The sequence below is a fragment of the Scyliorhinus canicula genome, chromosome 11 (assembly GCF_902713615.1).
Source record: "Scyliorhinus canicula chromosome 11, sScyCan1.1, whole genome shotgun sequence".
In the NCBI taxonomy this organism is placed as follows: Eukaryota; Metazoa; Chordata; class Chondrichthyes; order Carcharhiniformes; family Scyliorhinidae; genus Scyliorhinus; species Scyliorhinus canicula.
Genome location: NC_052156.1, coordinates 85,527,132 through 85,540,942, shown reverse-complemented (window position 1 = coordinate 85,540,942; position 13,811 = coordinate 85,527,132). Strand labels below are relative to the sequence as shown.

Here is a 13,811-nt window from a genome sequence, read left to right as displayed (position 1 = left end):
TAATGACAGCTCTGTTATTTAACTGTGACCTGCATCTAGAACTAAGGTACTGGAACCATATCCCTTCTTCAGAAAGGTCTAAACTGTATTCCCTTCATAAACGAGTGAGGGTTTCACCATGTTGTCTACAAAGTGTTATGTCATCTTGTGGATATTGTATCCAAATTCAGAGATTTACTGCAAACAGGAAGAGTTCCATTCCCTTAGTGTATGCAGTTTGATTGAGATCATATTCAGCTCATCCTGCCCATTATCCTGGCAGCAGTCATGATACCTTTATTCTGCACCAGTTCACTGTACCATCAATATTGAGCCTCCATTAGAAACCAGATAATAGTTACTGGGCGACAAGCCAACTGCTGCCCACTTGCCTCAGGACTCTGCACACACATGGGCAGCATGTGCATTATGACAACCATGTTGTCATACTTCAATGTGACATGCTTCACACCATTCTATGTCACGCCAGGGATGTCCTGTGGCTATTTAAGGCTGTGGTCAGACTCCATATGGAGTGTTGTGAGCAGTTTTGGGCCCCGTATGCAACGGAAAAATGTGCTGGCCTTGGAAAGGGTCCAGAGGATGTTCACAAGAATGATCCCTGGAATGAAGAGCTTGTCGTACGTGGAACAGTTGAGGACTCTGGATCTCTACTCATTGGGAGTTTAAAAGGATGAGGGGGAACTTTATTGAAACTTACAAGATTCTGCGAGGCCTAGTTAGAGTTGAGGTGGAGTGGATGTGTCCACTTGTAGGAAAAACTATAAGCAGAGGACACAATCTCAGACTAAAGGGACGATCCTTTAAAACAGAGATGAGGAGGAATTTCGTCAGCCGGAGGGTGGTGAATCTGTGGAATTCTTTGCTGCAGAAGGCTATGGAGGCCAAATCACTGAGTGTCTTTGAGACGGTGATGGATAGGTTCTTGATGAATAAGGCGATCAGGGGTTATGGGGAGAAGGCAGGAGAATGGGAATGAGAAAATATCAGCCATGATTGAATGGCGGAGCAGACGCGATGGCCAAGTAGCCTAATTCTGCTTCTATGTCTTATGGTCGTATAGTTATAGGCACATTGGAGGGGAGGCCGGTGGTGTGGGAGGCGTTGAAAGTGGTGAGATTATCTTACATAAGGCACAAATTGACAGGGAGGCTAGGGAGGAATGCCAGCAGTTGGTGGATGGGATTTTGGAAGTGGACGGGAAGTATGTGGACGATCCCACGCCTGAATTGTTGATTTGCATGAAGAAGCTGCAGACGAAGTTTGATCATTGTCCATGGGAAAAGTGGTACGCCAGATGAGGCCGACAAAACAGCAGTTTATGAGTATTGGGAGAATGCCAGTCATTTGTTGGCGTCACAGCTCAGACAGCAGATGGCCTCCCGGGACATTATTCAGGTTTGGGATGGAGTAGGGGAGTTGGTATCGGCGCCGGAGCAGGTGAATAGGGTACTTCCGGACTTCTGTAAGAAATTGTATAAGTCAGAGCGCCAGGTGGACGAGTCAGATATGTGGCAGTTTTTCGAGGGATTGGAGTGTCCCACGCTGGGGGAGGAGGGCAGGACTGGATTGGAGTAGCCAATAGGGATTGAGGGGGTGTAGACGGCAATTGGGAAAATGCAAACAGGGAAGATGCCGGGGCCGATACATTCGCAGTGGAATTTTATAAGAGGTTTGCAGAGACCGTTGTTGGTGGCTAAGTTCGAGGATGCGGTGGCAAGAGGGATGCTTCCAGAGATGATGGGACAGGTGTCTATTTCGCTTTGGTTGAAGAAAGCTAAGGACCCAGTGGAGTGCGGGTCATTCGGCCGATATTCCCATTAAATGTGAACGCGAAGGTACTTGCCAAAGCTGGAGGACAGCCTCCTGCAGATTGTTGGTGAGGACCACACAGGGTTTGTAAAGGAGGTGGTTAGCATCGAATGTGTGGCGCCTGCTAAACGTGGTTCTCTCCCCGGCAGTAGGTCATAGTGGCATTGGATGCGGAAAAGGCGTTTAACAGGGTAGAGTGAAGCTATTTGTTTGATTTGATTTTGATTTATTATTGTCGCATGTATTAGCATACAGTGAAAAGTATTGTTTCTTGCATGCTGTGCAGACAACGCATACCGTACATAGGGAAAGAAGGAGAAACTACAGAATGTAAAGTTACAGTCATACCTAGGGTGTAGAGAAAAGATCAACTTAATACGAGGTAGGTCCATTCAAAAGTCTGATTTTAGCAGGGAAGAAGCTGTTGCTGAGTCAGTTGGTTCGTGATCTCAAATTTTGTATCTCTTTCTTGACGGAATAAGGTGGAAGAGAGTATGTCCAGGGTGTGTGGGGTCCTTAATTATGGTGGTTGCCTTTCCAAGGCAGCGGGAATTGTAAACCAAGTCAATAGATGGGAGGCTGGTTTTTCTTTACAGTTTACAGTGCAGAAGGAGGACATTCAGTCCATCAAGTCTGCCCCGGCCCTTGGAAAGAGCACCCCATTCCCACACCCTGCCCACACCTCCACCCCATTCCCCTAACCCAGTAACCACACCCCACCTTTTGGACACTATGGGCAATTTAGCATGGCCAATCCACCTAACCTGCACATCTTTGGGCTGTGGGGGGAAACCGGAGCAGCCGGAGGAAGCCCACGCAGACACGGGGAGAATGTGCAGACTCCGCACAGACAGTGATCCAAGCCAGGAATTGAACCAGGGACCCAGGAGCTGTGATGCAACTGTGCTAACCACTATGCTACTGTGCCATAAAATAAGAGCCCTGACAGGGTTTGCGTGATGGACTGGGCTACATTCACCACCTTTTGTAGTTTCCTGCGGTCTTGGGCAGAACAGGAACCATACCAAGATGTGATACAACCAGAAAGAATGCTTTCTATGGTGCAGCTGTAAAAGTTGGTGAGAGTCATAGCTGACATGCCAAATTTCCTTAGTGTTCTGAGAAAGTAGAGTCATTAATGGGCTTTCTTAACTGTAGTGTCAGCATGAGGGGACCAGGACAGGTTGTTGGTAATCTGGATACCTAAAAACTTGAAGCTCTCGAACCTTTCTACTTCATTCCCATTGATGTAGACAGGGGCATGTTCTCCTCTACGCTTCCTGAAGTTGATGATAATCCCCTTCATTTTGCTGACATTGAGGGAGAGATCACTGTCGTCGCACCAGTTCACCGGATTCTCGATCTCATTCCTGTAATCTGTCTCGTCATTGTTTGAAATCCGATGCTGGAGCGGTTAGGGATAGGGCCTAAGTTTGTGGCATGGATCAAGTTGTTAAACTTGTATCCAAAGGCAAGCGTTCGTACGCATAAGGTGAGCTTGGGGTACTTACGGTTCAGAGGGGAACGAGGCGGGGTGTCCTTGTGGTTTGTACAGTAAGATGTCTTACAACACCAGGTTAAAGTCCAACAGGTTTGTTTCAAATCATTGCTTTCGGAGCACTGCTCCTTCCTTCACCTGAGGAAGGAGCAGTGCTCCGAAAGCAATGATTTGAAACAAACCTGTTGAACTTTAACCTGGTGTTGTAAGACTTCTTACTGTGCTCACCCCAGTCCAACGCCGGCATCTCCATATCTTGTGGTTTGTGATAGCGATAGAGCCCTTGCCTATCGTGCAGAGGGGCTCAGATAAGTGGAGAGGTTTAGTGAGGGAGGGGAGAGATGGGGGGAGTCCCTGTACGCTGATTGCCTTCTTTTATGCATATCGGACCCGGTTCCTACAGTGGGGGACATAATGGGGCTTCTGATGTGGTTTGGGGCTTTATTGGGTTACAAACTAAATTTGGCGAAGAGTGGGTCCACCAGGAAAGTGGACTAACTTTGGGAGGTTGACCTTTCGGATGGCGTCCACCCATTGCAGGTAACTGTGGGTGCAGGTGGCTCGGGATTGTGCCCAGCTCCATAAATTAAACTTCATGAGCCTGGTGGGTAGGGTCAAGGCATAGAACATAGAACATAGAACATTACAGCGCAGTACAGACTTGCAAAGGTCCCCCTGTCGCTTGCGGGGCAAGTGCAATCAGTGAAAATGAATGCTGTGCCGCGGGTTCTATTTTTAATCCAATGTCTCCCAGTCTTCCTGCCAAAGGCTTTTTTCGTAGGCGTGGAGAGGCTGATTTTGTCACTTATTTGAGCTGGAAAGGTCGCCAGGATTCTTAAAATGGTGCTTCAGAGGGCGAGAGTTTGGGGGGCTTGGCCTTAGTGAATCTTATGTATTATTATTGGGCGGTAAATACAGAGAAGGTGCGGGTTGGGATAGGGAGTCAGAAGCAGTGTGTGTGAGAATGGGGGCAGGCTTGTGTAGTGGGTCAGGGTGCCCGTTCATGCCAGGGAAGTACTCGAGTAGCGTGGTGATGGCGGTGACACTGAAGATATGGAGGCAATTTTGGCAGCATTTTAAATTAGGGGCAGCGTCAAAATTGATGCCAGTCCACGAATCACTTGTTTGAACCAGCTAGCTTGGATGCGGGGTTTTGGGGCTGGGAGGAGAAGGGGGTGGTTGCACTAAAGGATCTATTCCTGGGAGGACAATTCACAAGCTTAGAAGAGTTAAGCTTGGTTTGGGATCCCGCAGACCAAGGCTTTTAGGTAGACAGATGAGGGATTTTGTCAGGAAGACTTTCCGAACGTTTCTGGTGATGCCTCCCCCCTCTTTGCTGGAGAGCGTGCTGTCAGTGATGGGGTTGGAGGGAAGTCACCTCGGCTATTTATGGGAGGATTATGGAAGAGGATGCAGTGTCTTTGGAGGGGGTGAAGGCCAAGTGGGAGGAGGAATTGGGGGGTAGCTGGAGGAGGGGTTGAGGTGCGAGGTGTTGCGGAGGGTGAATATGTTGACCTCTTGTGCGAGGCTGGAGCTGATACAGATGAAGGTGGTGCACAGGATGCACCTGATGAAGTTGAGGATGAATCAGTTGTTTGAAGGGGTGGAGGGTGTTTGTAAGTTGTGTGGGAGAGGGGCGGCCAACCACGTAGATAAGTTTTGGTCATACCTGAAGTTGAGGAAATTCTGGGGCGCCTTCTTCAGCACCTTGGTGGCAATTTTGCAAAAGGACTTAAGAGCTCAGTCTCCTGGGGGCCATATTCAGAGTGTCAGACCTGCTGGAGCTGCAGTCAGGGCTGGGGGCTTGCCAGTGGCTAGGTGGCGGGTCCTGTTGGGGTGGAGGTCAGCCTCTCCACCTTGTGCTTCGGTGTGGTTGGGGGACTTGATGGAGTTTCTATGTTTGGAGAAAGTTAAGTTCATCTTGAGAGGGAATGTGGAAGGGTTTCATAAGAGATGGTGCTCATTTATTTCTCACTTTAAGGAACTGGCGTCCGTCAGCTGCTTGGGGGGTGGTGGGGGAGGAGAGAAGCAGTTGCTTTTTCTATTTTTGGCAGGGGGATTGCCTTAGGTTCATGCATAAAGTGTTGAAAATGTAATTAAAATATTTTTTAAAAATAGAATCCAATATGTTACAATGAGCTACAAATTCACTACAACATTCAGCCATGAACGTGCAATGAACTGTGGATACCAACAATCCTTTCCTCTCGCACCATCACTTGATCTGTTTCTTGTGAATGATACATACATTTTTTGTTGGCCCTATCATCATGAATGGTACTACGGAGGAGGGGTCTGCAATTCTCTCCCCCACACCATGTTTCGCAGCGACTGGAGGTGGCCCATTGTTGGCCGGCAACAAAATCTTCTGGTCCCGCGGCTGTCATTGGGATTTCCCATTGAATCCACCCCCCACCTTGCTGAGAAACTCCGGGTGGGGGTTCACTGTCAGCGGGACCTGGAGATTTCACTGGGGTGAAAATCCTCCCCTCCAATCTCTTCAATTTAAATAACAATTTGCCATTGTGTGGCCCATGCCCCTAGTGCATCAAAATCTTTCTACATTTGATTCTACTCCTGTCCTGTCCTAATCCTTGCACAAATTTTGGTCTGATCTGCAAATTCACTGATCATGTTCACACCATCACCATCTGGGTAATTAATAAAGGCTGTAAATAATAGCATGTTTCGGATTAATCCCTGGATGACTTCACTTATAATGAGTTTCCATCCTGAACAACAACATTCATTAGCTGCAACATTTTGTCTGCAGTATTGGAATGAAAATTCTAATTCAGCATATCAGATCCTACTGATACTACAAGATTTTATTTTGTGAACTAACTAATATAAATTACTAAAATGGTTTCTGAAATACCTACCTGTTCTATGGCATACTCCTTTCCGGCTACTTCTGCTACCTTGGCAATGGTCTCTACGTGGTCTTGAAGGTTCATGTCCAAACACCGTGCAAATGTTAGGTTCGCCTTCGGCTTGATTGGTATTTGGATCTGTTCTGATATTATATCCCAGTGTCTGTTTCGCATGCCAGGATTCCGCAGTGCTTGAATTAGTGGGATATTTGGCCTAAATTCCTCAACCATTGTTCGAATTTTTAGTGCAACATCTGCAAGGCCTGTATAAGCAGTAAATTAATGTTAGTCTGAAAGGGTTCCAACGATGGTTTCTGAATCTTGGGGGTGAACCCATAATGCAAAAGAGTCAGAAAATCTATTAACTGCCATGGTTTACATTATCACTTATTAAAAGTTAACATACTTCCCCTGAACGGCAAGTGAACTGAGATCCAATTTGAAAGTATCATCAAAACGATTGCTCACAATACCCAATATTCTCATTTTAAAAATGTATTTCAAGTGTATACTCGGTAATTTGAGTGTGCATTCAGTAATTTGGGGATACATTACACTGAAAAGCATAAAAAATACAATACAAACCATTTGACCCGACTACTCAGTGCTCAAGTGACTCCACAAGTGTCTACCTCATCCTACCCTTTCAGCATTTCTCTCTATTCCCTATGTCCTGTGTGAGAGGGGGTGTCCTGAGATGAGACCCCTTAAAACTGGATAGCTAGGATAATAATAGAATAGTTCTCCATAAGTTAGTTTATTGAGAATTGAGACTAATCATACTCATACCCAGTAATCATTATTAACCATGAAACATGTATTCTTAGAACATAGCAGTGACAAGCACTTAAACTCTGGCTAAAAGCAGTGGCTGCAATACATGATCGGATTTAAGCTAGCTAACTTGCCCATGTTCTTAAGACAAACAGAATCAGACAAAAATAATGTGGTCAATAATAATATAGCCTGCTCAGTAAGCAGTTCTGATCAGTTGCCCCAACATTCTGTGCTCAGACAATCCATGGTACAAAGTCACGCAGTCACCATGCTGCCTGAAGTAAAATTGATTGGTCACGGTAAAATTGACAGTTACAAGGATTGGATCCAGTCCAACAGGGTGGGCTGTTGATTTTTGGAACTTGTATAACTGTTGCACCTGAAACAGTGTAAAGTAGAGTGGTTTTGGCATTTATCCAAATCACTCTTTCTCGTATGTTGACCAAGCTTGGAAAATAAAGCTGTCTTTTTTTTTTAAATAAGTTTTATTGAAAGAATTTTTTACATGAAGATATTTACCCCAACTAACTATAAAATATTACAAAATATTCCCTCTTAACAAATATCCCCCCCCCGCCCGAACCCGGCGCGTTGTCCCTCCCCCCCTCCCCCTCCCCCAAAAACAAACAAAGCAACAATCAACATCAAACATGAGCTGCGAGCAAATTTGCCCGCGTTTCAACCGTAAATAACCCACCACAACCGTTGTTGCCACCCCCCCCTCCCCCCCCGGGTTGCTGCTGCTACGACCTCTGTACCCTATCTCTGAGCCAAAAAGTCGAGGAAAGGCTGCCACCGCCTGAAGAACCCTTGTACCGACCCTCTCAGGGCGAATTTGACCCTTTCCAACTGAATAAAGCTTGCCATGTCATTAATCCAAGTTTCCACGCTTGGAGGCCTCGCGCCCTTCCACTGTATTAGTATCCTTCTTCGAGCAACTAGGGACGCAAAGGCCAGTACTCCGGCCTCTCTCGCCTCCTGTACCCCCGGCTCCACCCCAACCCCAAAGATCGCAAGCCCCCATCCTGGTTTGACCCTGGATCCCACCACCCTCGACACCGTCCTTACCACCCCCTTCCAGAACTCCTCCAGTGCCGGACATGCCCAAAACATATGGACATGGTTCGCTGGACTTCCCGAACACCTGACACATCTATCCTCACCCCCAAAGAACCGACTCATCCTTGTCCCCGTCATATGGGCTCTATGTAGCACCTTAAATTGAATGAGGCTAAGCCTCGCACACGAGGAGGAAGAATTAACCCTCTCCAGGGCATCAGCCCATGTCCCATCCTCTATCTGTTCTCCCAGCTCCCCCTCCCACTTGGCTTTCAGCTCCTCTACTGATGCCTCCTCCGCCTCCTGCATTACTTTGTAGATGTCCGATATCCTCCCCCCTCCGACCCAGACCCCCGAGAGCACCCTATCACTCGCCCCCCTACTGGGGAGCAAGGGAAACCCTTCCACCTGGCGTCTAGCAAATGTCTTCACCTGCAAATGTCTAAACATGTTTCCCGGGGGGAGCCCGAATTTCTCCTCCAGCTCTCTCAGGCTCGCAAACCTCCCATCTACAAACAGATCCTTCAGCCGCCTGATGCCCACCCTGTGCCAGCTCTGAAATCCCCCGTCCATGTTCCCCGGGATGAATCTATGGTTCCCTCTTAACGGTGCCTCCATCAGACCTCCCACTTCCCCCCTGTGTCGCCTCCACTGCCCCCAGATCTTGAGGGTGGCCGCCACCACCGGGCTCGTGGTGTACCTCGTGGGAGGGAGCGGCCATGGCGCCGTTACTAGGGCCCCCAGGCTTATGTTGCCACAGGACGCCCTCTCCATTCGTTTCCAAGCTGCCCCCTCCCCTTCCATCATCCACTTGCGCACCATCGATACATTTGCCGCCCAGTAATACCCCGAAAGATTGGGTAATGCCAGCCCTCCACTATCCCTACTCCGCTCCAAGAAGACCCTCCTCACCCTTGGGGTGCCGTGCGCCCACACGTAGCTCATGATGCTGCTCGTCACCTTTTTGAAGAAGGCCCTAGGGAGGAAGATGGGCAAGCACTGAAATAAAAACAAAAACCTCGGGAGGACCGTCATTTTAACGGACTGCACTCTGCCCGCCAGCGACAGCGGCACCATGTCCCACCTTTTAAATTCCTCCTCCATCTGTTCCACCAGCCTGGAGAAGTTCAGCTTGTGGAGAGTCCCCCAGTTCCTTGCCACCTGCACCCCGAAATATCTAAAACTCTTTCCTGCTCTCTTAAACGGGAGTCTCCCGATTCCCTCTTCCTGGTCCCCTGGGTGTATCACAAATACCTCACTCTTGCCCAAGTTTAGCTTGTACCCCGAAAAGTCCCCAAATTCTGCTAGCAGTTCCATCACCTCCGGCATTCCCCCTTCTGGGTCTGCCACGTATAGCAGCAGGTCGTCCGCGTATAGCGATACCCGGTGCTTCTCCCCGCCCCTTGTCAGCCCTCTCCACCCCCCTGAGCCCCTCAGTGCCATCGCCAACGGTTCAATTGCCAGTGCGAAGAGCAGGGGGGACAAGGGGCACCCCTGTCTGGTCCCCCGGTGGAGCCCAAAATATTCCGATCTCCTACCATTCGTCACTACACTTGCCGTCGGGGCCGAATAGAGCAGCTTCACCCATTTGATAAATCCCTCCCCAAATCCAAACCGTTCCAGCGTCTCCCACAGGTACTTCCACTCCACCCTATCAAATGCTTTCTCCGCGTCCAATGCCACCACTATCTCCGCCTCACCCTCCACTGCCGGCATCATGATGACGTTTAGCAGTCTCCGCACGTTCGTATTAAGCTGCCGCCCTTTCACAAAACCCGTCTGGTCCTCGTGTATCACCCCTGGCACACAATCCTCTATCCTGGTAGCCAGGATCTTTGCCAGCAACTTGGCGTCCACATTCAGGAGCGAGATAGGCCTATATGACCCACACTGCACGGGGTCCTTGTCCCGCTTCAAGATCAGAGAGATCAGTGCCTGCGACATTGTCGGGGGCAGAGCCCCCCCCTCCCATGCCTCGTTGAAGGCTCGTACCAGCACAGGGCCCACCAAATCCGCATATTTTTTGTAAAATTCCACCGGGAACCCGTCTGGCCCCGGCGCCTTCCCCGTCTGCATATGCCCAATCCCCTTGACTAGCTCCTCTAACCCTATCGGCGCCCCCAGCCCCTCTACCAGCTCCTCTTGGACCTTGGGGAACCTCAATTTGTTCAAGAAGCCCTCCATCCCCCCTCCCCTCGTCGGCGGCTCTGACCGATACAGCTCCTTATAGAAGTCTCTGAAGACCCCATTTACTTCTGGCCCCTTCTGCACTACGTTCCCACCCCTCTCCCTCACTCCCCCAATTTCTCTAGCCGCATCCCGCTTGCGGAGCTGGTGCGCCAACATCCTACTCGCCTTCTCCCCATACTCATAAATCGCGCCCTGCGCCCTTCTCCACTGTGTCTCTGCCTTTCTGGTGGTCAACAGGTCGAACTTAGCCTGCAAACTGCGCCGTTCCCCCAACAGCCCCTCCTCTGGTGCCTCCGCATATCTCCTATCCACGTCCAAAAGCTCCCCCACCAGCCTCTCCCTCTCCTGTCTCTCCCTCCTTTCCCTATGTGCCCGTATGGAGATCAGCTCCCCCCCGGATCACCGCCTTCAGGGCCTCCCAGACCATCCCCACCTGCACCTCCCCCGTGTCATTAGTGGCCAGATATCTTTCAATGCTCTTCCGGACCCTCTTACACACCTCCTCATCCGCCAGCAACACCACATCCAGGCGCCACAGCGGACGCTGGTCTCGCGCCTCCCCCATTTCCAAATCTACCCAGTGTGGCGCATGGTCTGAGACCGCTATGGCCGAGTACTCCACTTCCCGTACTTTCGGGATCAGTCCCCTGCTCAATACAAAAAAGTCAATTCTAGAATAGACTCTATGGACATGGGAGAAAAAGGAATACTCCCTCGCCCTCGGCCTCCCAAACCTCCAGGGATCTACCCCTCCCATCTGCTCCATAAACCCCTTTAACACTTCTGCCGCTGCCGGCCTCCTACTCGTCCTTGAACTCGATCTGTCCAGCACGGGGTCCAGCACTGTGTTGAAGTCCCCCCCCATGATCAGGCCCCCTGCCTCCAGGTCCGGAATGAGGCCCAGTAGGCGCCTCATGAAGCCAGCGACGTCCCAATTCGGGGCATACACATTAACCATCACCACTTTCTCCCCCTGTAGCCTACCCTTCACCATGACATATCTACCCTCTTTATCCGCCACCACCTCCGCCGCCACGAACGACACCCTCTTCCCTACCAGGATCGCCACCCCCCGGTTCTTTGCGTCCAGTCCTGAGTGGAACACCTGTCCCACCCACCCCCTTCTCAGGCGGACCTGGTCCGCCACCTTCAAATGGGTCTCTTGTAGCATTGCTACATCCGCCTTCAGTCCCTTCAAATGCGAGATTACTCTCGTTCTCTTGACCGGCCCATTCAGCCCCCTCACATTCCAAGTGATCAGCCGGGTCGAAGGGCAGCCCGCCCCTCTCCCCTGCCGACTAGCCATATCCTGTCACCTGCTCGCCCCGAGTCAGCCCTCCCCTTCTGACCCGCTCCCCATGGCGATGGCGCCCTCCCCCCACCCCTCCGGTCCTCAACTTCTCCTCCCTGGCCTTTTCAGCAGCAACCCGGTAGCCCCCCCCTTCCCCCCTCCCCCTCCCCCCCCCCCCCCCACCCCCCTCCCCCCCCAGGCTAGGACCCTTCCTAGCCGCGATGCACCCTCCATAGTACTTCCGTAAGTCAGCTGGTTTACGCTGACCCGGCTGCCCCTGCCACAATCCGACTCCTCCCGGCATGGGGGACATCCCCCCCCTTACCACCCCTCCTCGACCCCGCTCCAGCGCGGGAAAGGGAGCCATTGCTGACCACGCCCCTTCCTCCCACCCTCCTCCCTCCTCTGCCCCGCGCGCGGGAAACCAGAGGAAAGCCCGCGCTTTCGCCCTGCCACTCCCCACCCCTCCATCTTCAGTTCCACCCGCGTCCCCGATCCCACCCCGATAAAAAGAAAAAACCCCACAAGAAACACATACCCCTGGCACTCCCCCCCCACCCCGCCCCCCCAACATAACATTATAAATAACAGAAAAAAGAAAAAAACTGGTAGAGAGAAAAAAAGGGTCCAAAAATACAGCCAAGTGAAAATCCAACCAAAAGAAAGCCACGTGTCCAGCTTAAAGTACCAGAGCGGCAACGACCGCCAAGTATCCCCTGGTTCTAGTTCGAGTCCAGCTTTTCTTCCTGGACAAAGGCCCACGCCTCCTCCGGGGACTCGAAATAGTGGTGCTGGTCCTTATAGGTCACCCACAAGCGCGCTGGCTGCAGCATCCCGAATCTAATTCTCTTGGCATGCAGCACCGCCTTCGTCCGGTTGAACCGGGCCCGCCGCTTTGCCACCTCCGCACTCCAGTCCTGGTAGATCCTCACCGTCGAGTTCTCCCATTTGCTGCTCCTCTCTCTCTTGGCCCACCTCAGCACCCTCTCCCGGTCACTGAATCGCTGGAACCGAACCAGCACCGCCCTCGGGGGTTCGTTTGCTCTTGGCTTCCTGGCCATTACTCTGTAGGCCTCCTCCAGTTCCAGGGGCGAAGGGACGGCCCCTGCCCCCATCAGTGAGCCCAGCATTTCTGCCACATACCTCGGGAGGTCCGACCCCTCCAGCCCTTCTGCCAGGCCCAGGATCCTCAGGTTTTTCCGCCTCATGCGGGTATCCATCTCCTCCAGTCGGTTTTGCCATTTCAGGTGGAGTGCCTCGTGCACCTCCACCTTTCCCACGAGGACCGTGGCCTCCTCCTCCCTCACAGCCATCTCCTGCTGCAGCTCCCGAATTGACGCCTCTTGGGTCGCCTGGGCTCCCATCAGCCTGGTGGTCGTCGCGTTCATCGACTCCAGCAGCTCCACTTTCAGCTCCGTGAAGAAGCGCAGGAGAACGGCCTGCTGCTCCTCCGCCCATTTCCTCCAGTCCTCGGGTGCGCCGCCGGCCGCCATTTTGGATTTCTTCCCCCGCTTTTTTCGGGGAGCTGCTGCCGCTTTTTTTTCTGCCCCACTTCGGGTGACGACCATAAATTTCGCAGGGGTCTCCTCTGGGGACCTTCCCCCACCGGGAATCGTCGTTCCAGCGCCGTTAGGGGCCCTCCAATCGGCCCGAAAACACCTTCCTCGCAGGAGCAGCCAAACGTGCGACTTAGCTGGTCATAGCCGCAACCCGGAAAATAAAGCTGTCTTAACCAGAGTTGATATGTCCACAGGTTTTTGTGTTTAGCTTAGCTGTACTTAAGAGGGAGGAACCTCATGTAAAAGCCAGCTCAATACTCAGTCCTTGAAAACGCTCCAACACTGTGTGTTGATTTTGAAAGCGTCTGAGCGATTTTTATATTTGTTCATGTGATATGAATATCGTTAGCAAGGCCAGCATTTGTTGCCCATCCCTATTTGCCCTTGACAAGATGGTGGTGAGCTGACTTTTTGAATGCTGAATTCCATTGGTGTAGATACACTCATGGTGGTTTTAGGGAGGGATTTGCAAAATTTTGACTTAGAACTACATTACCATTCCTTCACTGTCACTAAGTCCAGATGATATGTGACTTCACGACGAACCTTCAAGTGGCAGTGTTCCCTTGCGCCTGCTGTCTATGTTCTTCTAGGTAGAAGAGGTTGTGTGTTTGGAAGGTGCCATTGAAGCAGCCTTTGTGAGTTCCTGCAGTGCAACCTGTAGATGGTGCACATTGCTACCACAACCCGGCATTGGAGGAAGTGAATGTTTAAAATGGTGAATGGGGTGCCAATCAAATGAGCTGCTTTCT

At 51.1% G+C, this 13,811-nt stretch overlaps 1 protein-coding gene across 1 annotated transcript in view; it reads right to left on the bottom strand.

The window, feature by feature from the left end:
- The window catches only part of dnah1 (dynein, axonemal, heavy chain 1), a 995,196-nt gene that overhangs the window by 651,146 nt on the left and 330,239 nt on the right, over positions 1-13,811 (bottom strand). The window contains 1 exon segment of the mRNA XM_038812191.1: positions 6,193-6,446. Within this exon segment, the coding sequence (XP_038668119.1) occupies positions 6,193-6,446 (254 nt within the window).